Source organism: Protopterus annectens, chromosome 2.part0, assembly GCF_019279795.1.
Source record: "Protopterus annectens isolate FY-2018-M chromosome 2.part0, PAN1.0, whole genome shotgun sequence".
In the NCBI taxonomy this organism is placed as follows: Eukaryota; Metazoa; Chordata; order Ceratodontiformes; family Protopteridae; genus Protopterus; species Protopterus annectens.
This window is the reverse complement of record NC_056728.1, coordinates 1631180445-1631207944: the sequence shown is the minus strand read 5'-3', so window position 1 is coordinate 1631207944 and position 27500 is coordinate 1631180445. Positions and strand designations below refer to the sequence as shown.

General features: G+C 36.3%; 1 protein-coding gene across 1 annotated transcript in view; it reads right to left on the bottom strand.

Moving 5' to 3' along the window:
- LOC122792862 (peroxidasin homolog) overlaps positions 1 to 27500 on the bottom strand; it is a 1098019-nt gene that overhangs the window by 517321 nt on the left and 553198 nt on the right. The window contains exon 11 of the mRNA XM_044060421.1: positions 25287 to 25495. Coding sequence (XP_043916356.1) covers positions 25287 to 25495 — 209 coding nt within the window. The remainder of the gene's footprint in view (positions 1 to 25286; positions 25496 to 27500) is intronic.

Sequence of the window (27500 nt, the reverse complement as noted above, 5' to 3'; positions counted from 1 at the left end):
TATTGACTGAGCATGTTTATTATTTGGCTGTGAATAAGCAAGGCAGCAAGAAATCTACGAGTTTAATGTTAAAATATTAACTATGGATCCATTTTTAATTTAACTTTTTTGCAGGTGCATGGGTATGAAATGTGCAATGGTGGGCTACAACAATTTGAATGGTACTTATTGCAGATGGGTATGGTATCAGATGCTAATAAGCTGCTCCCTGTAGTGGATGGTTTGTGTCCCTCAGCGTCCATTTGTCTAGTATATGAGTCTGAGCAAGTCAATCCACCAGACAGTGCTGCTGGGATGCCATGACTTGGGTTGTCCCAAGCTGCTAACAAATGCATTGCACATTTGTCTTTTGAATGTTTGCACCCTTCAAATAGCCACTAATTAGTGCTGCTATCTGACTATGAATTCCAGCATTTGTCTTGTAGTTCAATGACTTGCAAGATCCATTTTCAATAAATCTGACTTTCAAAGGAAAACCTGTTTACTATTGCTCATGCTGCATTTTCAATAAATAAGAATTTGAAATGAAGGCATGTTTACTATTGTTCATGCTAAGTCTGTTTTCATTGCGTATTTGTGTGTTTTTTATTCATTAAATGGTCGGTATTTCTGCTGTAAAAAGTTTTAAATAAACTCTCTGTCCATGAGATCACTACTAAAGTAAAAGAAAAAAATACTATGCATACTGATAGGTTTGCACAGCGTTTTGTGGTTACTGGGGATAGACAACCAGGTAATGGGGCTACTGATATGGCCATGGAGAGGCTGGCCCATTGCCCAACTTAGGGCCCTATTTGACTGCAAGTAAGACTTGAGAAAGAAATTATTTCATCCACTGCATAAATGGAATAAATGGATTCTTGGTGAAAAAGATTGCATGTGTTGGAACAAATTTATGAAAATGAGTTTTTTGTGAACATGATTTGTGTTGGTAATTTGCATAGCATAAATAGAATGCAAGACAAAAGTACAAAAACTTCCCAACCAAAAATTAATTGGAAATCTGGAAAAAAAATGGTAAGTGAAATCTAATATTTAGACTAGACACTGGTACAGATTCTAATATAATGTCTTCTCAAATGTCTGAAATACCGATTCTGAAATGGAACAACAAAATCTGAATCTTTTTTTTTCTATAAACTGTGTACTTATTTTGGTGAAATCTCATCAAATAGAAGGCCCAGAAAGTGCTTAGACATGAATATAAAACAAAAAAATAGATTCCAATTCAAATATTTCATATAGCTTGGTATAGCAAATACAGCACTGACTGTAAGTCATTTGACTTGTCAAAAAAATGACATGGTAACGAAATCACAGAATAAATGCACAGTTATTCTGTACCTCAAAAAATGTTCTTTCTTATGATTTGAAGTTTGCCAGGGATTTATCATATTAATACAAATACTAAAGAGTTAGCAAACATGAGGGCTTCAAAAATGTTCTAGGATGCTTGTGAAGGACAACCCAAGCAAACAACAATGGTCAACAGAGTGGAAGTTACAAGAAAATGATAGGCTGCCCAGGGATGTTGTGAAGCCTGTCCCCATAGGTGCAGGACATTCTTTCTTGGCGGTCTATTATTTCCCTGTAATACCCAGTCTCAAGGGCATTATTACACTTAAAATGAACTATCTGTTAAATTTCTTTGTATTTGTTTTAGTAGTGGTATGTGCATTTTTATATTTGATGTAAAATATTCCCTTTCCCTAATATTTCAAAGTTAGTGTAGGATATGCTGTTGTTGGCGGACATATTTCACAATCAAAAAGTAATAATGTCTAAAAACATTCACATATCCACACACACACACACACACACACACACACACACACACACACACACACACACACACACACACACACACGCACGCACACACACACACACACACGCACACACACAAAATCATGTACCATCTGCATAGCAAAGGCACACATTCAAACACACCCTGATTTATTGACTAATTGACTACAAGCCTCAGATTTGTTGTTATGATTAAATGAATAAATAAATAAATATCAGTAATAATATTATTTAGGTCATTAGTGTCAGGTATATACAGTGCAAAGCATTACAACTCTTCTACATGTGCTTGGACTCATCCTCTTGGGAAAGGTACATATTTTCTGAGATTTTTATTTGGTATTTCAATAGCAACTGAGTTGTCTTAGAGAGCTATTGCACAGATAATCAATGTGCATGATGATGTTCTTAATATAAATGATCAGGAACACTGATTTTAATTTGTTACTGGAAAAAGTCTAGTAAATCTGAAATTTGGACTGTGAGAATTGAAAGAACATTTGATGTTCATGGAATTTGGCATTTTAGCCCAGAGAAATAATTCACCACAAGATGTATTTCTGCTCATATTTATTATTTGTAATATTGTCATATTGCATTATTGGATGTGCTATGCCTAAAACCTGTATGAGTTTTCAATATATAATGATGCAGAAGAATATTATAATGAAATCATTGTAATGGCTGGAAATTATGTTTAAAAATCATGGATGTAATTCCCAGATTTCATTTCATGAACACATAACTTTTTTTTTTTGAAAACCAAAAATTGCTGTTGCTGTAAATGATGGCAAATTAGTGTGGTGTCAGATAAGAGAACAGCATGATATCAGACTAATTAAATTACTGAAAAAAATATAGAAAAGCCTCAAGCTGAAAAAATGAAGTGCAAAATCTGAGTTACAGAATTCCGATATTACAGGCAAATAGGTCAAATATTAATGCCTGATGAGCCAGGTATTGAGAAAGCAAGTGGATAGTTCAATATCTCATCATAAGGACAAACAAGATCTCAGAAGATTTCATGAAATCATGCAATATATTTGTAAATTTATTCCAAATTAAAATTGACAAATTCACCAAAATGTGAATTTGTCAATGCATAATTATAAAGGATGTTATGGCCAACATACCAGTTGAGCTATCTATAGGCATACCTTCCAGAACAATTTTATCACAAGCTGTTAATCATATGCATCACATAGCAATGAAGGTTAGAATGAGGAAGCAGGTCACTACAGATACAGTGCAGATGAAGTGATGGAGATTTTCTACAGAAACATTATGTGGACTCATCAACTGGCCTGTCAGTTCTTATTATTTGCACTGCATATAACCTAGCTGATTTATTTCCAGTACCATCTGGCTTGTTCATAGGATATGCCTTACTGAAGTAAGCAGTGTTATCAATTTTATTCTGTTCATGGTTTTGTCTCTATGTCTTTCGGCTTTTCCCAGTTAGGGGTCGCCACAGTGGAACTCCGGTCCGCTAATGATTGGCAGTGGATTTTTACAGTGCTGAGTTGCCAGCCCTATGCCCAACCTTCAAAGAAGACACACCCATTCACGCATGCACCTACCTGCATGTCTTTTGATGTCACTTGACCATGAGGATGACATGCAGACTCCACACAGAAGGCGCTCCAGCCAAGAATTGAATGGGAGAACCTCTTGCTGTGAGCCGGCAACCCTAACTGCTGCACTACCGCGGCTACGACACTGGCAATTGTTAATTGTTTTATGAGATGAAAATCCCTTTGTGCCTACAATGTTTTCTGGCATTTTCTGTTTGGTTTATTTCACAATCAGACCTTATCAGCAGCAACTCAGTACATGTTATGTGGCTTCAGACAAGCTACCATTAAATTTATAACAGCAAATATATCATCTGTGGCAGCCAAGAGCTGTAATTTTAATTTATGACAGAACATCTAGAGGAAAGTTCAAGCGTTCAGCTTATCCCCACTGTACGGTGGTAATAATATCACCATATAACTCAATACAAGTATATGAAAAGACAAACAATATAATTCATGTTATATGAAAAAACATTCTAATACAATGTTCTAACATTTTGTGAATGACCCTCTGGCCATTATATATATTGCCATAAATAGCAGAGGGTGATGGTGTCTAGAGGAGTTTCTCCCCCACCCCAAAAAAAACAGGTTTTCTTTTTTTTTCTTTGTTTTTCCATTATTTTGTATTTCTTTTAAAATTGTCAGTGCTTTGAAGTTTGCAGAGTTTGTCTTTTATGGATCTGCATATGTGTGTGTTTGTGTATATATATATATATATATATATATATATATATATATATATATATATATATATATATATCCACCCCCCCCCCACCTAATATAACCATTTTCTGGGGTCACACCATCTCTGGGGAAAGAGATCATGACATTTGCTGAGTTGAGTCCAGAAGAAGGTCCCATACCTACATGCATGCATTCATACATATATGGTTAATTCACCAGGTTTCTGCACTTTTCTCTGAAATGTCTGTTAAGCAGTAAAACAGATTACTTTTTTAACTCTAAATAACAGTTTGGGGTAAGATTAAATTCATTTCCAGCAGAAAATACGAAACTAAGACCTAGAATTTTAAACACTTCTTATGAGCTAATAGATTTTTAAAGTAGCTGGAAAAAGGTATGTAAAACTACTATAAAGACAACTAAAAATATGAATTCTAAGTAAGAAAATAATTTCTAAAGAAGTGTAATTTGCATCTCATATTAGCACTTTACATCACAGGCTAGCTTGCTAGTGTTTCAAAAGAACCTGTGTCAAATGCAGAAAATAATTACTTCTTTGCTGAAAGTCCTTTTTCAACACTGGAGAAGATTATTGGTTTACCACTGTGTGACTGAATTATCCTTCATGAGACTACACACAGCTAACTTCCATTGGAAGTAGCCATTTTGAGTAACTGGATTTTACAAGCAGTTAGATGTTTGCATTAATAAATTACAAAGATAACTACAAATGTGCACTATAAACAAGTAAGTAATTGCTTGTGTCAAAAGGCAGACTAGCTTCAGGCAGCAGGATAACTTACCCAAGTTACATCTATAATCAGCCTTCTCTACAAATGACCTGTTGTTGCATTATTTTATAAAACAAGCTAACTAAATTAATAACTAAGTAAATAAAAGATACTGACAGCTGGGCAGCATAACTGGTGTTATACTTTACCACTCATGTGGTTAATATATCTCATCCTTGTAACTGAGTGCTATTTTACCAGTTGTGTATATTGAACAAAACAAATTGTTGCACATGAAAACAATTGACAAAACTTGGAACAGGAGATCTGAATGTTCTGCATTTCCAGTTTTGATTTTTCTATGCAGATAATATCTGATATATAAATAAAAGCCTTTATTTATAAAAACCGAGATTTACACTACTGTTTAACCACACCTGATACTTGTGACTATGGAAAAATCCTCCAGTACTTTGTTTTGCTTTTGAGTCATCTGGCATGCAACTTGGCAATCTGCCAAATGATTAAAGGTTCACTATGTTAGAAATAGAAAATATATATATCTATTTAGTCATAAAGTTCTGTGTCATTCAAATGTCCCACAGATCCATAAATAATTACTGATTTTATATCCAATCCCAAAAGATATGATGGAGCAAAATGGCTGACATTATTTTGTTTTTGGTGAAGCCTTTTCCTTTCAGCCACACACATTGTGTTGTCTCAATATGATATCATAATGCCACATGTTCTCATGCATAAACTTTTTTTTTGTGACAGTCTTTCTTTTTTATGTTCTTTCTCACATTTTTAGGCATGCAGTAATAAACCCTTTCTTAAGTTATATATTTCTGTAACTCCAGGAATAAGTTATTTGAACAAATACATCCTCATTCAGTTTCTCTTTCTGCCAGTAATATGAAGTTTGGTGACTCTTTAGCCTCAGCTGCTGACAGAACATTAAAAAAAGCTGTGAAATCTACAAGACTCAAAGTAATGGCTAATGTAACAGCCAGGATGACAAACTCCTAAAAACCTATTGCATAATTTCATCCAAACCTAGCATATAGTATAGAGAGAAAGGAGGTTGATGAACAGCTAAGCCCATGTTTTATATACATATAGAGTATGGATCATTCTGTAGTGAGAAAATTGAGAGACTCATCAATATTCCAAGACCACTGACTTATGACCATTCATGTCTTCCCAGAACTCTCCTTCAGGCTGAACTTTCTTTCTCCAGGAAAGTCATACCAGTCAATCTCAGAGTAAATTTGTGGATACCTATCCAGCCATCTAGGTTATATTTAACAGAAGATTGGGTCGCACTGCTTAGCATGCAGGGTAAGATTATTCTGGAGGCCTGAGAGGTGCTGGGTTATAAACCTGTCCCTAAAATGTATTTTATTTATCTGCTGGTGAAGATTTAGGTCCCTTGTTCTAGTACTGGTAGAGATGTTGGACTTGCTGAAATACACAATGTCCAAAACAACTGCATCTCAAATGTCATGGCAAGTGAGACAGTGATAACTGCTCAAACATCTACTATGATGCTGAAAAAGACATGAAGTGTTCAGCCTCTCTTTGTAGCTCAGGGAATTTAGGCCTGTATTGTCAATGGTTAGGAACCTTTGGGGTGATTCTAATTGTTTGATATGTTTAGAGAGAGAGATATCCCAAAGGAGGTGTTGTACTCAATATCTGGTCTAATCAATGCTGAGTATAAGGGAGTGATTACTTTTTTAGGCCTTGATAATATTACTTAGGCAGTTAGCTGAGCTACATAAAAGGATTTCCTGATGACTGTCGTCACATGGTGGTCAAAAGAAATGGTAATATCAACCCAAGTACCTAGGTGATGGACTATATTTTATTTTTGTACCAGATAGTTCTATACAGTCTGATGAAGGGAGGGGTTGTCTATCAAAATTAATGATACTATACCTTTTAGAATTTAATTTGAGCCCATTTTTAGTACACCAAGAATTTACTAGGAAGAGTTAATTCTGGAGGTTTTGGGTGTCATAGGGTGACTTAACAACAACCCTTAGTTTGTAGCCTTTTGCAAACTTTGTTACACAGATGTCTTGGACACTTTGCTATCCATCTTACCACATATTGCAAGATTTTTAAAGCATTTAGCTTTTGTATGACACCGACCCTTTTAAAGAAGTTTACCAGGTTAAATAGAGAGGTTCTACTCATCATAAAGCCAGACTGTTGGGGGTCAAATCTAATAAGATTTTTGATGTTATAGTTTATAACATCAGTTATATTGCACATATCAGAGCTCTGTGGATGAGACTTATAAGGTGGTAGGTCTGTAATTCGTCAGGTCTGTTGTAGTACCACCTTTAAGATGACCACCAGTACTGTGTACCTCTCATCAGGGACAAAACAAGTAGATAAGCTTAAGTTAACCAGTTTATGGACTATTTTTGCAAGAGTACATTTAACACTATTAGTGCAAGCATGTATATTGTCAGATCTCAGTTAGCACTTTCAGTAAATGATGTTTATATTTTGGGAGAAAAGGACAGATATTTGAGGGCTTTAAATATATATCTTGGAGATGAGGCTGGCACAAAATTTGTTTGCAAGGATATTCACAATGCCTATTGGGTCAAAATAGGAGGTATCATTATTGATAAGTTTAGAGAAATGCAGGGTATTTATTTATTTTTTTTTTTAGTTTACTAACATATCTAAAGAAGGGTTTATAATTAGCTTTGGCTTTACAGGCCAATCTAAGTTCATGGGCTCCTTTAACGGACTTGATAGTGTTCTTCAAATTTTTAATACTTTTGATATGAACCTTGAGAAGATAGATTTTGGATAAATAATTTAAGAAGCTTCTTTCTTTTGTTGCATAGTTTATTTATGGTAGTGAACATTCAGGGTGGTTTGTTTTTGAATTTCCTGTGATACTTGTTTCAGGTAAGGACTGCTACCTTATAAAGTTTTCTAAATGGGTGTAGAATTCCTTAGTGAAACATACTACTCTAGCAAGTAGGTGCAGTCACAACTGAAACTGGACATTTCAACACAGATTAGGATGAGATTCACATGTTTATAGCCCTTAAATTCAGTAGGGTTTGCTGTGGGAGCTTTTGGGAGTTTAAAGGAAAAGGTCATATATTTATGGTAAACCTCAATGGGAAAGGAGATACTAGATAAGTAGTTCTAGATAAAGCCATATTTGTAAGGATCAGGTCAGGAATGCTGTGTTTTCTAATACATTTATTTACCACCTGCTCAAGGGAATTTTTGTTTAATAAATCTAGGATTTTCTAAGCATATCCTACATTGGAGGGAGAGGTGTCCCAGTTTATTGAAGAGTAGTTAAAATCACCCAAATGGAATTTTTGCTAATGGGGAGATCATTAAGAACACTTTGGAATCTAACCCATTTATCATCGAGAAAAAAAAGTGTTCTGTAGTAAGCTATTATACCAATAACCCATGAAAGGGTGTGGGTAATGCTGGATTTACCATGGTTGGTGTGGCTTGGTTACCAGGGCATGGAGGTGCCATTAGATAAATTGAATACATGCTATAACAAAATAGCTAAATTTGCTAATGGATCATTACAGAGGTCACATCACAGTCTAGCCCTCAAAAAACTCTCCTGGCTTGAACTACCTCAGCTTCTTGCATACAACCAATTAATCATGCCCTCCAAATTACTCTATAACCCCCCCAAAAAACTCCAGCTCTCCAAAGCTTACTACAACCTTACTAAAACACTGGAATAGTACGATCATCAAATAAATCTTTACTACAAGTCTTTGAAACTAAAAACACTGCAGAAGACTCCTTTTAATCTTCCTATATCTCAAAAACATGGAACTCCTTCCTACATAATATTAGAACCACTGAAAACACACACCAGTTTAAAAAAAACTCAGAAATTATTTAACTGACACTTGGATCTTCTCATGTAACTCCCCTGGCTGATCTCCTGTTATCATAAGTACACTCTCCATTAATTATTCAGCCTGTTTCTTGGACAATTATCTTATCTGTATTATGATTTTTCTTTTTTCTTTTTCTTTTTATTCTTATATGTGTAATAAATCTAGAATTATTTTCCCTTTACAAATGTAAATTAATACTCATAGGTTCTATGTTAATAATATCACTGTGTTAAGTTCCATGTCTGATGTTGTAGCTACTGTTAGACTTGCTTTATCTACTGTTTGTATATCTTGTTTGTCATGCTGTATTTACTATTAGTAATGTTGTATGTATTGTCACTTTTTGTGGAGCTTTTCTCCCCGGGCCTCCACTGAAAATGGACTTTGCTGAGTGAGACTTTCCTGGTAAACAAATGTAAACTAACTAAATAAATACACGACCTTCCTGGGTGGTGGAGATTAAAATCAGTCAGACTTGATCAGTGCTCTGCTTTGGACAACAATTTCAAATAAATAAATAAATCATTAGATTACAGAACCTATGTTACAGGTATCACAGATGGAGACACATCCACTGTACTATCAGACTTGTATACATTTCCATGTTGGCATTAAAAATGGTGTTCCGATGTTTTCTTGTTTAAGAAACAATTTTGTTGTAGGCGTTGGTCAGTTTGAGCATAGGGTTCATGCACTTCATTAGGGTTGTGCAGCATGTTAGTTTTGTGAAATCAGACAGGCAGAGAAACAGACAAATGGAGTTTGGCACTTTCCAAATCCACATTCATTAGGTACTCATCATTAAAAATAACATTTATGTGTTCATCCTAGAAAAAGGAAGACATCTCTTTACTCACGCCATCATGTGTAAACATGAAATTGTTCTACTTCTGATGCTAGTACAGCCTGTAGTATGACATGGAAAAATTAAGCATGAGAACAGCAGTTTTTTATTATTTTCTGGTAAAACATTTTAAAGGAATAATCAGCATTAATATTTAAAATACATGCTGTGTCATAGTGAGGTCATGTACAGCACGTTCTTTTCTAATTGTTACATGAGGACTGTATATTTTACTGACTTTCCTTTCAGGAGAAATCTCAAAATCTAACAGACTAGATGACCTTTCACACTTCCCATATATACTTGTGTGCCTTTGCTGTTCACAAATGTTGTGAAGTCTGCTTAATACACATAGGACATAATGCTGTATGAGTAATACTGAATAATTCATAATGCTTCTAAGGCAGTTTTCAAGATATATATATATATATATATATATATATATATATATATATATATATATATATATATATTCTGTATTTCACTGTACAATGTCCATGCACACTTCATAAAGCACCCTCACATTTAAGATCTGACTCTGTAAATATTTAATATTGTAATTCTTCTTTTGACACAAATACATATTGTGGAGTCTAGGTTGATCCTATATCAGCATCAGGAAATGCCATATTTTTGATGAGAAGCAAATCATCAAATATAAACTGAGACAATGATACTGTTTTCATGCAACTGTTACCTGTAGTGTAAAATGTGATCACTTCTAATAGTATAGGTAAACTAATAATAATAATAATAATAATAATAATAACAATAATGGTGATGATGACAAAGATGAGGAAATTAACATTAATCTTACTTTCTGAAGTTTTCTCAGATATACCACAGACTCTATAAATATTAATTTTAAATTTATACCAGAGGCTCACAATCATATTGGCACCATGGCTCAGCAGAATGGCGTTACAGATCATATAGTAGGTAGTATCTATGCTACAATGACTAAGGAATGCAGTCCATCTCTAACAAGTATTATTTAACATCTTAAACCTGGCTGTCCTGAGAATTTGTGACCAACAGGTTAGTGCAGTCTGAATCACATACTAGGGCTGTCACCTTTGAAAAAGTTAAAAAAACAACAAAAGCTCCACCCTTTCTCCACCCATTGCCCCATCCATTTCAATAAGTAAATGTGCACTGTTTCTCTTTCAAAGTTAATAATCATGCTACCAACAAAATGATCTAAACAGCAAATAATATGCTAAATGAAACAGGTAAGCAAATACATACACTTGGTACACGTGTTAAAATATATTTGTAATATTGTTTTGGTAAATGATGTGATTGTTTAAGCTACTTAATTTGATAAGCATAGGGTTCTAAAATTCATACTGAGGAAACAGGGACAGGAATTAAACTCTGAAGTATTTGCTCATTATTTCCTATAATGTGTACTTTACAATTTTCTTGAATCCATATTTGATTCATATTTACAATATTATTTATACTGAAGACAAAAACATATGCAACTTTACAGAGAAAACTTAAAAGTTTTACTGGAGGACAGATCTATTGCTTTACATTTTATATTAAAAAAAAGATTTTTTGTGTACTTTGTCATAAAAGGGATTTCTTTTAAATAGTCTAAACACCTGCTAACCATCACATTTCCCATCATCTGTGATGCCAGTTAAAACCAATAAAATACATTCTAACAAAATACTTTAAATGTAAATAGGAAATCCAGATGAGAAACATTTTGGGAAATACACTTCAGAAAAATGTTAGTTCTAAGAATGATTCACAATATCTGCCAAGTACTCTCAACAAAACAAAAATGCCTAACAGATACGCTGATTTCCAGATTCTGTGACACAGACCCTGATTTCCCGACTTGTCAGGAAAAAATTCTAACAAGTGTCAGTGCTACTACAGACACACTCTGCCTGCTTGTTTTTTCCTATCTATATTAAAGTTTGATTGTCTTCTTAGTAACATTGGGTGACAGCTTTGTACTGGATACTTCCTTTATGGTATATGTCTTTATGCAGTGGAGGGTAAAAAAAAGTTAATAGAAAATTATCCTTTTCAGCTGTGCACACTGTTTCTTCATTCTTTTGGGCCAGAAAAGTTACAAAGTCATACTCAAAGAACTTTACTCCTGTTCTCTTTCACTACTTTATGAGCAGTTTTCTGAGTTATTCCTTATCAAATTCACACATCTTCTTAAAGTAGTATTACAACCACGATTCATTGCAAGCCACAAGAGTGTATGCTGGTGATGCTACTAGTTTCACAATAGACTTAATATGTGTGCTTTAAACTCCTGTTCTGCAAACACCTGGATAATACAATTAAACCCTAAATTAAATGTAAGAGAAGGCAAAAAAATAGCTCTTAACCTACACAGGAGTTACAACAGAATATAGGCAGCAAATTCTAACACAATGTGGAGGAATATCAAGGGATACAATATCTGTAATAACTACATAGTATTTATAACTTTGTAATATTTTCAACATAGTCCCATTACCTGTCTCCTCCAGAAATGAAAGAAAATCTAGAACAGCAAAATACAGAAATGGGAATTTCAAAAGGTATTATGGCATAAAAGCTGTTTTAGACTTCTGTTTTTATATAACAAAATTGTGTACAGAGATAGCATATTCCAACAGCTAAGTCTAATTCCTTCAGAACCAAGTTTACATCTTTTTACTCTTATTGTGGCATTGAAAGGAAGCCACTTAATTTCTCTATTATTAATAAGAAAAATGTTTTTGAAAAGATAAACAGTGTGGCATGATTGTTTTAGATTAATAGCTGTAGTTGTTTCCATGCTATAAGTATTGAGTGCGTAGTCTAACCTTGAAATGAAGACAGCCACATTATTTAGAAATGAGGAAATAGCTGGATTATTTTACAAGACTAAATCTAATAGGCATAATTAGGACTTTAAGATTATATATAAGATGTTTATCATAAAGGGAGGCTTATGTACAACTTTGGTTTAAAAATATAACTTTGTGATTCAAACAGAACTTGTTATGAATAGTCAGCAAGTGATGCAACTTCAAGGCAGACATATACCATAACTAATTTTTAGTATGAAATCCAATTATAATTTGAAATTGATTCATGATAATAAAAGGAAACCAGTCATCAGCTGGTATATGTGCCATCTGAAATTGTCTTTTATACAGTTATGCAGTAGCCCCGAGAAGAGTTCAATTTGCACATTAAAAGCAAATACATTATTCATTAGCAGCTAAGAACCTCTTGATGCTTTGTAGAGCTGGAACTATAGATCATTTCCCTTCTAAAACTTGTTCTGTAGACATTAAACCCTTCTGCCTCGTATGTCATGCCTGTGCATAAAACCTTTGAGCTTCTTCAAGGGAATTGAGATTGTGAATATATTATCTTCAGACAGAGATGAAAGTGAAAACACAACACCATGCCTAATGTGCATTATTATAATGCTTGAAAAATACTCTTGAGTGCTTCACAGACATATAACTGTCCTAGTGAAAAATATAAAAATATGCATTGGGAAGATTTGTTTTTACCACGGAAACAAAAGACCACTTGGGAAATACATCAAAATCATTCATTTACAGGTTGAGCAACAATGGTCCTTTTATACCCAATATATAAATATAACATATAAATATATACAGTATTTCAGGATTTAGGCATTTTGGAAATAATAGTAACATTTTTTCTAATTCAAGCACTATGCACTTCATGCTTTAAAACAGGTATTTTCAGATTTTGGCTAGAAATGCCCTATGTTTTCACCAAACATACTATTTTGAAACTTACTTGAAATTTATTTTAAATAAAAATTCTACTGCCGTGCCATAAAACTCAAGGCTTAAGAAAAAATAATGAGAATTCAGTGTGTTATTTAACTTACTGGGCAACTGCATAACATTCACTTGATACAAATTAATTTGTAAATACTGTATGAACTGGAAATGTTAATATTCCTCACTTGACAGCCACCAACTGCCAAAACTGTCTAAGGGTTCTTCATTCAGGCTCTTGGAATAAATGTATATTAATGCAATGAAACAGAAATATCAGTATCAGAGCTATTAGATTAAAAGGAAGTAATTTCATCATGGCACTCATTACTAAATTAGCTGTACAAAACTTAAGATGAAAAAATGCTGGAAAAGTGAAAATCTAACAAAACAATTAATTTAGGTTAGATACAGTCACCCTTACATATTGTGTATTAATATATTAAATGATAACAGTAATATCAAATGTCAATACCTGCTATCAAACATAGTTATGATACTGTGGTTTCATTTTTCATATAAATGTTTCTTAACTTTCCATGTAACAATACGCCCTGTCCAGGTTTTAATTATTCTTAATGTGATGTAATAGGGAAAATGTGTTTGGTTGTTGTGTTGTCCTATCTTGGCAACAGAGCCATAACTGCAGGGTGGGTAGGGCAACTACTCCATGTGCAATCTGTGTTAGGGGGCATGTTACTGGCATGAATAGCAGTTACCTATGGAAACCAAGTGCAGTACTGACATTCACAAAAAAAGCCATGGGAGATATTACGGTTTCTTTAATGAATTCCAATACTGCATTTGCAGACCTTGCTGTGCTAGTAATTGTAGCAAACAGCTTTCTATAGTTGTAGCAAGAAGTTTTTTAAAGTTCCATTTTAGATTAGTAGATTAGAAAGCCTTTCTTTGGGCTTCCGGTTTGGGGAGATCTTTTTTTGACCCTTAGATTTGGCTCTGTTCTATGTTGCAAAGCTTTCAAAAGAAATTCTGTGTACAGCATCAAGCTAATATGTTTTAATTGTCTTTTTTTATTTTCAGGAAATCAAAATACATCACAAATAATCAAAAGTAAAGCTCAGTCAATGAGCATCTATCCTACATATTCAAGCGTAGTTTTCACTGCACGTCACATTACTTTTTGGGGGTATTGTACTGTGTTACTACGCTTATAGCTGAAGAACAGAACAAAAGCCAAGTTTAACAGACCTTATCCAGACAAATGGTACTAATTCTTGAGGAGGTTCCTGGGTGAAGAACCACAAAACTACTCAGACATGCATTTGGCATTGCACAGCACTGGCAGTCTGAGCGATGACTGCATAATTAGACAGAGGTATATCGATAACGGAATAAACAAAGTTAGGCTGGTCTAGGGCAGGGTGTGTGATGTACATGATGGATACCATGATAAAAGCTGGCTAGCATGGCTGAGTCAATGTGTGCTCATGTGTGCAATGTAGCATTGTGCAGCTGTATCTTATGCTCATGTAGTATAAGAAAGGCTGTATAGCAGCAAACCCATTCATCATATAAATGGGGAAGAACTGGAGTAGATAATAAAGCACAAAAAGGAGAACAGCAGTAGAAAACAGAAATGGGTAACCATAAGGTATAAAGGTTGATGAAGTGATGAAGTAAAAAAAAAATAGGTCAATTGGGTAAAGCAGTGAGTGATGGCTATAGGTTAGTTAGATAGAGGAAAGCACATAACACATGCAGACACATAAATAAAGAATTGATGGAGTAGGACAGGTAACAGAGGCAGACCCATGAACATAGAATGCAGACTTAGACAGCGGAGATGGTATACATACAAAATATGGAGAGGATATTGAATGGACATAGACATGTAAATGGTAGAAAATTAGTGAAGCGAAGGATTAGATAATGCAAAGTGAATGAGGAATGACACATAAGGGGAGACACACTGGGATGGGTATACATTGGGTGTCCTGGTACGGCAAGGTGAGCCCACAGAGCAACAAACTGAGGCATCACTCACCTTGATGGCTTTTTTCATAGGATGCTTGTTCCTCAATAGCCCATTGGATGGATTATACTGGCTGTTTGAGCCAACAGCCATGCTAGAATGTATTTCACATTGCTGAGGCAGTCATAAAGTTGCCAGTACATCTAAGGTATCCACCAGACTCTGTGACTGATGTTGGCAGAAAAGAACACCTGCCTGGTCCACTTTCAGAAAAGGAGTTGTCACACCTCATTCTTCAAGAAATGACCATAGAGGGAAGAAGTAACTGCTGTAAGTTACCTCCAGCTGAAGGACAATGCCTACCTGCTGAAAGGTCTATCTAGTGGCCACTGGTGACCCACCATGACAGGCATCATCTGGCAAATCCTGAGGTGACTACCACCTCTTCCTCCACAACTGAACTTGCAACAGGATGGCATTATGGAAAAACAATATTATACACATATCATACAAACACAATCATTCATATGGTGGACTGGCACAAATGTCACACACATGCACAGACCACTGCTGACAGAGGTACCCTTGTTTTTTCTGACACTTAACCAGCTTCATCTCCCCTGCCTCTAGAAAACAAAGTATGCACTCTTAAGTATACACATAAGCAATGTATATGTGCAACAATTAAGATAGAAAAGGACAATGATACTAAAGAAAGTTTTCAGTACATTTTACACCCTCTATCCTGTACCTCTTCCTCTTGTTGGTAAAGCAGGCCAAGTTGACACCTCTTTTGGTCTCTTTACCTATGGTGATAATGGTCTCCAGAAAGGGTGTTTTGTTGATGTCAGTGGCATAACCCACCATTTCAGCATGTTTGTACCAATCATCTATATTCTGTAGTAGGCCTTTCTATTTGTCAGCAGGCACTCCTTGAAGATCTTGTGGTACAGGAACAGAAAGAATCTTGCTCTCCCTAGTATTCCATGTCAGAATCCTTCATTCATCAGTACCTGAAGTAGTCATGGCTACTCATTCAGATCCCCTCAAAAAACAAAATGGTAGTCCTGTATGCATGGACACATATTTGTGAAGTGAATGTCATACAATGTAGTACTACACTGTGGCATTAACACATGGTTGCACCTCTACACCAAGCAGTAATACTTGGCTGCAGCAGTGCGCCACAGTGTTACAGGTATGCACATGCTGTTTGAGTGTTCATAGCAATCAATTGTTTTGTGGTCAGCATGGTGTGTACAGTATGCACCAACATGTTTGAGTAATACAATGGACATTGACAGCTTGTTACTGACAATGAATTTATAAAGCTGCATTAGCATAATCATTGCACTAAATGGCTCTTATTAGCATCAGTGCCATTTTGTGCAACACCTTTCAGTGTTGTGTAACTGTGAAAAAGAGGATTTCCACTAAGCATTGCATAGTCCTGGCAGAAAGCAGTCCTGCCTAGTAAAGTATCCCATCAAGAAAATCATACCCTGTTGTGGATGTCAGTGACTGTGAGAGAAATGTCATAGTGTATGTTTGACTGAAACCCACAATGCTGGCATTGCACTTTCCTATCTGCCTGTAGGTGTGCATGTGTGTGTGAGGGGGGTGCTGCAAACTATGCATTTCAGAAACCTTGAAAAGGGCATATTGCAAGTGGTATGGTTACAGTATGTAAATGGGGAGGGGTACTGTGAATACCACTAACTGAAGCTGATAACTGAGTGTATTAATAGGGGAAGATGTGGGCATGTTCACAGTACAAGAGTAGGGGAGAGTCTGCACATAACACTATATGGCTGAGATGTTTTGCTCAAAGATGTACATGTACTGGAATAGAGACCAGTAGGCATGAATGCCTGGCAAAGTTCAAAGCAAGGAAAATTAAGTGTTATTGCAGCCCTTTGCACACATGGCATGTACCTCCTGAAAAAAGGTGCTGCACACAAGCATCATCAGGACCACTTTTGCCAGGGGCTGGAGTAGTAGGATGTGAATGCAGTGGGTGGCCATAATTGATGTGAAGAATTGTTGCTGATATAACACTACACACACAGGAAACTGTGTGGACAGTGAAACAAATAGATGTACAGAAGGGAGTGGATAATTTTCAATAAAATGTTTCACTGACTAGATGGGGGAGCAGCCATTCATTCTTTGCAGGTGGCTTGGATGTGTGAGATAGGCTGGCAATAACCAACTATATGTCATTAGGGAAAGCACCAGGCTTGTAATGTGCATTACAGTACAGTATAGCACAGTCTACTGCATGTTTGAAAATATGGACTCACCAGTGGCCACCTGTATATCTGTATTTCCAAGTACCATTGGTTTGCAACTGCAACAACCTAAATGTCAAGGTATGCCTGTCAACATATGCTCTGGCCGCATTTTAATATGTAATAGTTATGCATGCCACAGTTGAGTAATATAGTCATATTTGTGTAGACAGACAATTGTATCATGTGTGATCTTGCCTTCTCAGTCTCCAAAGCTGGAAGGTCTAGAACTACAGGTCAACATAAGGCTTATGTCAGCAAACACCTGCAGCTGGTGATGATGGCATCATGCAGGGGGTACAATCCAATGACACAGCTGAACTTTCTGTAACACTAATGGGTGAGGGTCACTGAATAGGTGCAGAATTACTAGTATATGACAACCATCTTGTACATGAGAGTCCCTTACCAGCTTCAAAAGTGTTCCTAGTACAAACAACCCATAACAGAATTCTAAATAGCGGACACATAGAGCCAAGAAAACACAAAATTTATTCTATATACACAAAGCTTTTGGGTGATACCCTTCTTCAATATGTAAAAATCCATATAGAAAATGCAATGTAATTTATACAGGACATAGCCCAATCAAAAACATTTACTAATTAAACCATCAATTTAAAGTCATAGTATAAAACTATATATACTACTTAAAACATATAAAACACAAAATACAAAACATATAAGAAATTTTGGTTTCATTTATTCAACTATTTTACCGTTCCCTGCCCAAATTTGCCTGTAATTTATGGGGTCCCGAAGGTACGTAAAGATATATGTCACCCCCCCCCAATGAGACCGATTGCATCAAAGAGAGGGTAAATAACTGAACCAATCTCATATTACCTGCAATCTGTATTTAGTAAGTATCGTTGTTTGATAAGGAGTTACATAAAAGACACAGAAGATTTTTTGAACTGCCTTTTTGATTGGTATAATAGCTGTAATAAGCATGATTTTCTGTTTGTGACTATGGATATAAAATCAATCTTAAATTGATCCCTTTTAATATAGGCGTAGAATCTCTGAGTAGTTTTCTTTGCAGAGAAGCAAAAATGGGTGGTAAGGAGATAGAAACGTTTTGTGAATTACTTGAATTAGTGTTGAAGAACAATGTGTTCCTGTTTTATGAAGAAATATATTATCAGAAAATGGGTCTCGCAATGGAAACTCCCGTTGCGAACACCTATGCAAATATTGTAGTAGCAGAATGAGAGAACATGTATGCATATAATTGTCCTGAGATTTATAAAGGTAAAACATTACTTTTTAAAAGATTTGTTGATGATATTTTTTTTTAATATGGGGATGGAACTAGCATTGAATTGCAGGCATTTGTGGATTATTTAAACTCAACAACTGATTATCTGAAATTTAGTGTTGAATATTCTAATTAGGATATCACACATCTAGATATTAAATTAGAAAAGACAGGTGATATTATTAATACTATGGTACATAAAAAGAAATACAGACCAATAGCTATGTACATAAGGATAGTATGCATGTGCCCCATGTCTTTAAAAGTATAGTAAAAAGTCAACTGATTAGAACTAGACGTCTTAATACTACTGATACACAATGTGTTAACCAAATACAGGAAACGGTACAAGAATTTAGTAGGCAGGGTTAGAGTGAGGAAATGTTGCAACAGATACAGACTGAGGTTTTAGGCATGAGGCAGAATAAAGCTAAACTTTATTTTATGAGTGGCAATAGAAGTAATACCTCAATCCATAGAAGGGTTGATAGCTGTGTTAGATATATTACTACCTATAATAGGAAGTCTAATGACGTAAAAATTATCATTGAGACGAACTGGGGTATTCTTATGACAATGCCAAAAATGAAAAAGATTTTGGGTGAAAAAACATATTTTGCATATAGAAACTCTTCCAGCTTGAAATCACGATTATGATATAAAGACTGGAGATATGATAAAACAGAATGAATAAGTAATAGGGTAGGCACCTTCTCCTGCTATAATTCTACCTGTTGTAATTATATAAATAAAAGTAATATATTTATACACACTGTTACAGGAAAGGAATTTATTTTTTAAAAAATATGCTACATGTAACACTTTAAATGTTGTTTATTTAGCTAATTATATGCTATGTCCTGCATACTATATGGGAAAATGCAATAGAAAATGTAAAGATAGAATTATTGAACATAAATCAGAGAAGGAGAGTTAGTACACATGCTTTAGCTAGACATATAGAAGAGAAAGGACAGAAACATAACTTCTCATTCAGGGTTATAGAACAAAAGGGGTGGCGACTTAAATAATGCTCTAGATATGTGTGAATATAGATGGATAACAGTACTGAATGCAGATAAGCAACCTGGCTTGAATACAACAAGTATTAAACTAGTACTTAAACAGAACCAACTAATGTTAAAATGAATGTTTTATAAAATGTTTTATATATTTCTTATATGTTAAATGTTTTATATATTTCTTATATGTTTTGTATTTTGTGTTTTATATGTTTTAAGTAGTATATATAGTTTTATACTATGAATTTAAATTGATGGTTTAATTAGTAAATGTTTTTGATTGGGCTGTGTCCTGTATAAATTACATTGAGTTTTACTATATGTTCTTTACACACTGAAGAAGGGTATCACCCAAAAGCTTTGTGGATATAGAATAAATTTTGTGTTTTCTTGGCTCAATGTGTCAGCTATTTGGAATTCTGTTATTGGTTGCTTGGATTTATTGTATATTCCAATGGTTTACCTCCATGTTGATCCTGTTTGCTTTTGTCTTCCTAGTACACACAGCATCTAAGATGTGCAACATTCATTAGGAGTTCGTACCCAACATTGGGAAAAGACATGGAGGCATTAGGGGCTTCCATGACTTCAGGAGAATTACCCCGATATAGCTAAAAACATGGCTTCAATGGGGCCTGACACTATACCATGTTGTCTCTTAAACAGCTTAAATCAGGACTTATCTGTCTCCTTAGGATCTGTAGTTAATCACAGCTTCTGCACTGGCTTTGTCCTAATACATAGAGGACAACAACAGTCATCCCACTGCATAAATGGGGACCGTGTACTGACCTGAGAAATTATAGCCCCATAAGTTTGACTCGTCTTATATGCAAGGCCGTGGAAAGAATAATCATAGATCTAATAAATAATGACATAGGAGATCTCCAAGCACTGGATCCGACCAAATTTGGCTTTGTAAAGGGCAGGTCCTGCCTAGTGAATCTAGTGGATTTCTTTGAGAAAGTCACTAAGGCCATAAACAGGGGTAAGACAGTACATACCTCTTACATTGACCTGGCCAAGGCATTTGACACAATTCTCCACTCAAGTACTATAAATAAACTCACAAAATTGGGCATAAATCCCTTTGTCAACAGATGAATAGCCAATTGGTTCATGGACAGTACACATGTGGTTAAAGTGGGTGAATCCAGATCCTGCAAGAGGCCAGTTACTATTGGTTTGCATAAGGTTCAATGCTTGGTCACCTACTGTAAGGAATATATTTCTCTGAAAACAAAGCTAATATGGAAGGCCCCTGGATGACAAAGTTTTCCAATGACTGATAACTAGAGGCAATCACTGAATCCTCCAATGATGTAGATAGCCTTAAGGGGGGTCTACATCAGACAAATGATTGATACCAGAACCATGGCCTAAAACTAAATACAAAACACAAAAAAATGCATTGTCATACATTTGGGAAGTCAAATACACCTGCAAATTACGACATCAATTGCACACCCCCTAAGAGTAGACTCAGAGGTAAGAGATCTAGGTACACACATAGACAGAAACCTTAAATTTGGCCATTATGTGCCCACAATGGTGAGAAAGTCCTTCTTTGTGGCATAACTTATGAGTAAAGGTATGGCATCCAGATCCAAGGAAATTATAGTCCCACTGTACTCAAACCTCATTAGACCAAAAATTGATGTGTCATTTCGCATGTACTTGGCTAGGCACTTACAGCAGCTGCAGTGACCTCAGAAGTTCCTCACAAAGAAAATAGAGGGTGTAAACAACATGTCCTTCTGGATAGACTAAAAGCTCTATCTCTTTATTCTTTCTCCTACTGACTATCAAGGTGTGAACTATACCTGACCTATAAGGCATTCACAAATCCAGCCCTGATGGAGCAGCTACACATCCGCAAGTCAAACATCTTGAGGGTCACCCAGTCCAGGAATTTGAATTTAGTCAGTGACTCAAACAAAACATACTGACAGGTATGTGTCTCAGAGATTTCCTTTCTTTGTAACAGGCTTCCTATTCACATTAAGCAGAGCCCTTCCCTGGCCTTCTTCAAACGCAGTTTGGATCAATTGATGGGGATTTACAAATTCACATCTTGGGTAGTACTTATGTCCCTTATGGACAGAGGTAATCTGTAAGATACTCAAGGAAGAGGCACAAATCCATGCCATCTTCTTAGATATGAAGTCTGAAACTCAAATGTTTCTCATTATTTAGTGACTTTGATCTTCAATGATATACCAGAAAACTACACATTTTATGAGGAAGAGACCAAAAATATGAAACAAAAATCTGCACAGTGAAGAGGTACGCTAAGTGTGTTCTGTGGCTTGCTGGATGACTTATGCCAACTGCACAGTCACATGGAGTATAAGGACAAGGAGGACATGATACCACTGAGGTCATTTGTGACAAAAGTTTGTTCCTTAGATGCCTCCATGAGATATATTACAACTGCCATCTGATCTGCCTCTACAGGTTATATATTCCTTAGCCATGAGAAGGTCTGGATGCAGACAAATCAAGCACAGCCTTCCCAAGTCAGACTACACAGGCTGTTGCTGTGGCATTTCTTTCACTTGTCATCACAGCCAGCTACCCTTAGTCATGGATGCTTTTTAGGTTGTGGCTTGTGATGTTCTTCTGGCTGAACACCTGGGGATATTTCTGCAGGTAGCACATATATGTTATCATGGTTCTATGCCTTTCCTTTCACATGCGAGCATACAGCCTGTCACTTCTGGTCATGCAAGTTGACCAGGTGATGTGCAACAACACCCACCAAGATCAATGCACAGTATACCCCATCAGGGTGCATATACATATACACCTTCCCTTCCACAGACCACATTAAGCCCTATACCACAAGCCAACATACTGGAGACTGACAAGCATCATGTCATGGCAGCTTATTCTCATGTCTACAGAATGCGAACAGTGACTTGCATCGCATTGTACATGGCTACTGTATTCACCTCTCATGACCTTATCCCGTATCAAAGTGTTACACTTATTATTCACAGCTTCACTTCAACCTGAGCAACTAATGATAACTATGCCCTGCATGCACTAAGCTGCATGGGTCTGATGATGTCTGATGCACAGAGTGGTCACATAATAAACTGCTCTACATAGTCTGAGTGTTATACTTCAGGCATCATTCTATCATATGTTGTCTGTGTCATGGCCCAAAGTTATGATCTAGATGCTGTTGCTGTCCTAGTGCCGCAATGTATTTATTGTCCCTGCCTAACCCTCTGTGTGTTCCTCCCTTGACTTTCCACCCTGCATTTTTACTGTTGTGACTGGTATGAAAGGCTTACTGTGATATCCAGCTACTGCTCCATCTATTTGCAGAATGTCATGTTGTGCACTATGACACACAGAACAAAAATTCTGCTGCATGTATGACCTGCATTGCAGTAACCCCCCTGAGGTGTATCAAGACCAGAAGCATTCCTTTCTGTAATTAAAATATGCTCTGCTATATTAGTATGCGGTCTGGGGGCTGCATATGGAGGTCATCAATCAACATATCTCAATCTTGTCACACAAGAAGTCTGGACAAAATGAAAAAAATAAAGTGGTGGCAAGGGCCCAAAATCAGGGTAAAATTTAACATTTTTCTCTTATAAACTTAGAAAGTTCTTAGAATAATAGGTTTTGCATCAGCATGTATTTTCTGAAGGATATGCAGTCTGAAGCTCAAATGTCTGTCATTAATTAATCCTCAGTGATTTTCCAGGAAACCATTTTTGTGAGGGACAGATTTGGATATTCTGTGATATTTGTGACTGTTGAAAGGCATCTTAACCAGGGAGCTAGGGCATATTCAGTATCACTTGCAACTCACAACAAACAACATGCATGTGGCCGGCTTTCTGCTTGTATAGTACCTGTATATATAGACTTCTCTATCCAGTGTGTGTGTGTGTGTGTGTGTGTGTGTGTGTGTGTGTGTGTGTGTGTGTACCTACCAACCAGATGACACTTAGAGAAATCCCTCACAGACGTTTTTGGTATAGTTTGGGATGCACCAAATATGTGAATCATGTGAACATCTCAGGTGGCACATGGTCATATTATAAATTAATGCCCTGTACATTCAAACTGCCTGGCACTTTAGGAAGTGGATGTCCTTCCTGTTGATGTATTGCAGCCCCCCCCCCCCCCTTGACCAGGTGGGACCTGGATTAGAACATCTATGGAATCGAAAGCTTCCAGAAATTCAGAGAAATATTCTATGTTATAAAATGCTCCCATAGTGCTGGTTCTTTCTTGTGCTGTCCTGGGAACCATGATATACTTATTTGCATTCTATAACATAATGCCAAGGAATTGTTTTATAATTCAATAAGCTGATGCCTGCGATATCCCTTATGTGTTTCCCATAGGTGCAGAAAAATTCCTGTAGCTGAGGTGGTTAAGGCTACACATACCTTAATATCTACAGAAATGGACAAACCATGTATCACCTTCAATTCTATTTGTGGTCAACACAGTTTCCCTTCACAGTCTCTCTTTCCACTTAAAAATAGTCCATAATCTGCTCATTTGTGAACTGCTGGTATGTCAAGCACTGTCTATACCTGCTCCATTGGCACTGAGAGCTGCACCGTGCAGCACTCTGAGCTCCGACTCCGACGGCAGTTACTGGCATGTTATCATGTTACTGCTGCTACTTATAACACCATTCCCATCATGTACACTGTGAATCCTACTGGTCAAAATGGGCATTTGGCTACAGTGCAGTGCTGTGTGTCCATTCTGTATGTCTCTGAATTGGTCTACCATGTTGAGTGTCATTATTTGCATACTCAGTCTCATTTGAATGGATTGCAATATTTGCATATTACCATGTGTTACATACTGCACTGTTTTGACCCTCATGCAACCAAACTATCAGAGCATTAGAATTGCACACACCATATGCATTGCCAATAACTACACTAATTTACACTGCATAATGCACTACAGGTCTGTGAATCCCAGCCAAAGTGAGGATTCGCTGCAGTATTTAACTTCTATACTAGATTTCCATTGATAAAAATCTGTATCATATCTATACAGGGGGACTTGTGACCAGTGAATCTGTTTCGAGATGAAATAATAAATAATTAAAGTAACAGTACTCATGCAATCCTCGAGGGAAATAAACATTTAGGAGATATATTAATCCCATTAAACTTTGTATCATTATGATCTAATCAGTTTATTTGATTTCCACCTACCTTTACAACTCACTTGAGCAAAAAATGTTGATTTTAAGTAAAATCTTTGAAATTGATGCACTGAAACTAATTATATGATGTATCTTCTTTGTGCAGAATAGTGAAATATAATTATTATGCAATCAAAACCAACAGTAGAAATACAAATTAAAAACTTTTATGTTTTTCTACATGCTTTAAGAATGTGAGAAAATTGCATTTGTTACATGCAGTTCTAGATTTTCATAGTATGTCACTTTTACTTACCTTCACAACAGTCCTGCCACAATCTTAAATCAATCTTCGGAATTTCCTTACAGTTAACATACCCATGTGGGTAACTGGCCATTAGAAAGACATCAGACTGGACATGCCGGATATTGTCACCATTATCACACAGTATGCGTGCCAATGAAGCTTGCTTAAGTTGTGTAAGCTGACCTGGGGAGAACACACCTGGGTTTTCATACCAGAATCTATTCAAAAGAGACAAGAAAACATTTTTGGTTATCAAGGTATCACATCTCACATGCAGTAGCATGGCTAAAGCAGTAATGATAAACTGGCATTTAGCAGAAGTTTCCGGGCTGTCTTAGAACACAACAGTTACCATTACAGGTAAGGGTATAAGTCCAAACCTTATAAACTGTAAATTATGAAAGCAAAGATGTTGTTTTAAACAATGCTAGTCTATTGTGTGGAACTGCAGCAAAGAATCAACTAGGCTTTATGTTTAATCATAGGAAGTAGAGAAATGTGCCATTATTATTCATTTTGTAAAATCCCATCCACACCCCTCCCCAAAATGCACACAGATGCATGTGCACGCGCACACACACCTATCTGCTATCTAATTACAAGAACTCATACACCGAAAAAGTACTGAATATTTGCAGTTCATCGGAAATACAAGTCAGGTGAGTCACAAGACCATTTGTACCATTTGTAACATTTGCGCCTTGCCAGTACTCATTCTAATGCTGTATCCACCAACTCACAAAGGTCTGTACATTTATAGGTAATAAACTTGCCTTTCCAATGCATTTTCTTTATGTGCTTGTTGACATTTAAGTCTCTAGTTTTGTTATTAGTGCAGTTATTTGACTAGTGGGGTAACAGATCAGTGCTGTCTCCACTCCATTCTGTAACCCCTAAACTTGCAGGATTTGCTGGAAAACTATCACATGAAGTCCTGCCAGAGGGATTATAGGGATGACCACCACGATCAGACCCAACAACTATAAAGACATAAACATTGTAACCATAGAAGTGCTGAGAAGAATAGAAACTTTGAATATCAGAATCTGAGCCCTTTAACCCCGATATACTACTCCTCACTTACCAGTCCATTGAGATTGTCTACTATGCCAAAGAAATGAAAGAATAATCTCCAGCTGCATCCAGAGGGGAGCAGCTAAGTAGCCTCAGGGCTACTGCTGCCACCCGAGTGATGGCTACCTGATGACTGCTTTGAAGCCCAGTTCTGACTTTTGCAACCTCTATGGAAGGAAAATTTGTTACTAGGCCCCTTTGCAGAACTGGACTATTCTGATGTTATTCTTAATGAAGTCACAGCTGCTATGACTGTTCTTGAATCATGGAGAAAGAACACTGCAATGAGAAAAGGTGACACCTACTGCAGTCAAGTTTTCCTTTCCTGCTCTGTCTTCTCTATGTGCATAACTTCTGGGTCAAAAATATCAGAACCATGAAATAGAATGTGCATAAAAGTCACATTAGTGTCCTCCACAAAGATGGTCAGTCTAAAGTAGGCATGGTGGCATATGGAGATACCTGGAGCTGCACCTCTGGCTAAAGATTCTCCTGCATTAAAAGCCATGCATATGTAAGGTTTGTCAAGGTTAATATAGTATCAGATTGGATCAGAATCTGTTCTTTGACTGATCTATATAGCAACTGCTCTAGATTGAAGGTCATCATGTCTGCTATATCCATGTAGAACTCCACCATATGGTTCAATAGCTCCTTCAAAGATAAGGCCCTGTACACATACACAAACACATACAAATGCACACACACATGCTTCCTAAATGGTCATGTACTCTAGACATTTTGCCAAATAGATGAACCATAAGACTCTGGGTATATGAGCCTTTTTTAGACTCATGGTGGAGAAAAAAAATCTATTGATTTTAGGAGTTTACAACCAGAAACTCCAGTCCCTACTACAAAATAGTACATGATCAGCTTTCGAAGGTACAGAGCTAAATTTACATGAAGAAGCCCATGTCAGTTCAGTAACCTCTCAGATGATATGCAGTAGGTAAGACTTCCTGGTTTGCTTGATCAACTTAAAGATCTTCTTTAAAGTCCACTGCAGGAAAGACACAGTCTTTTGGCCTAGTCATTTCTATCTCATTATCTCCAGGACATCCACCCACGAATTTGGTGTCATCTTTCAGGGATTTTGAAGAGTTACTGCCCTCCTCATCCATATCAAGGGTGAAACTGCAATCTCCA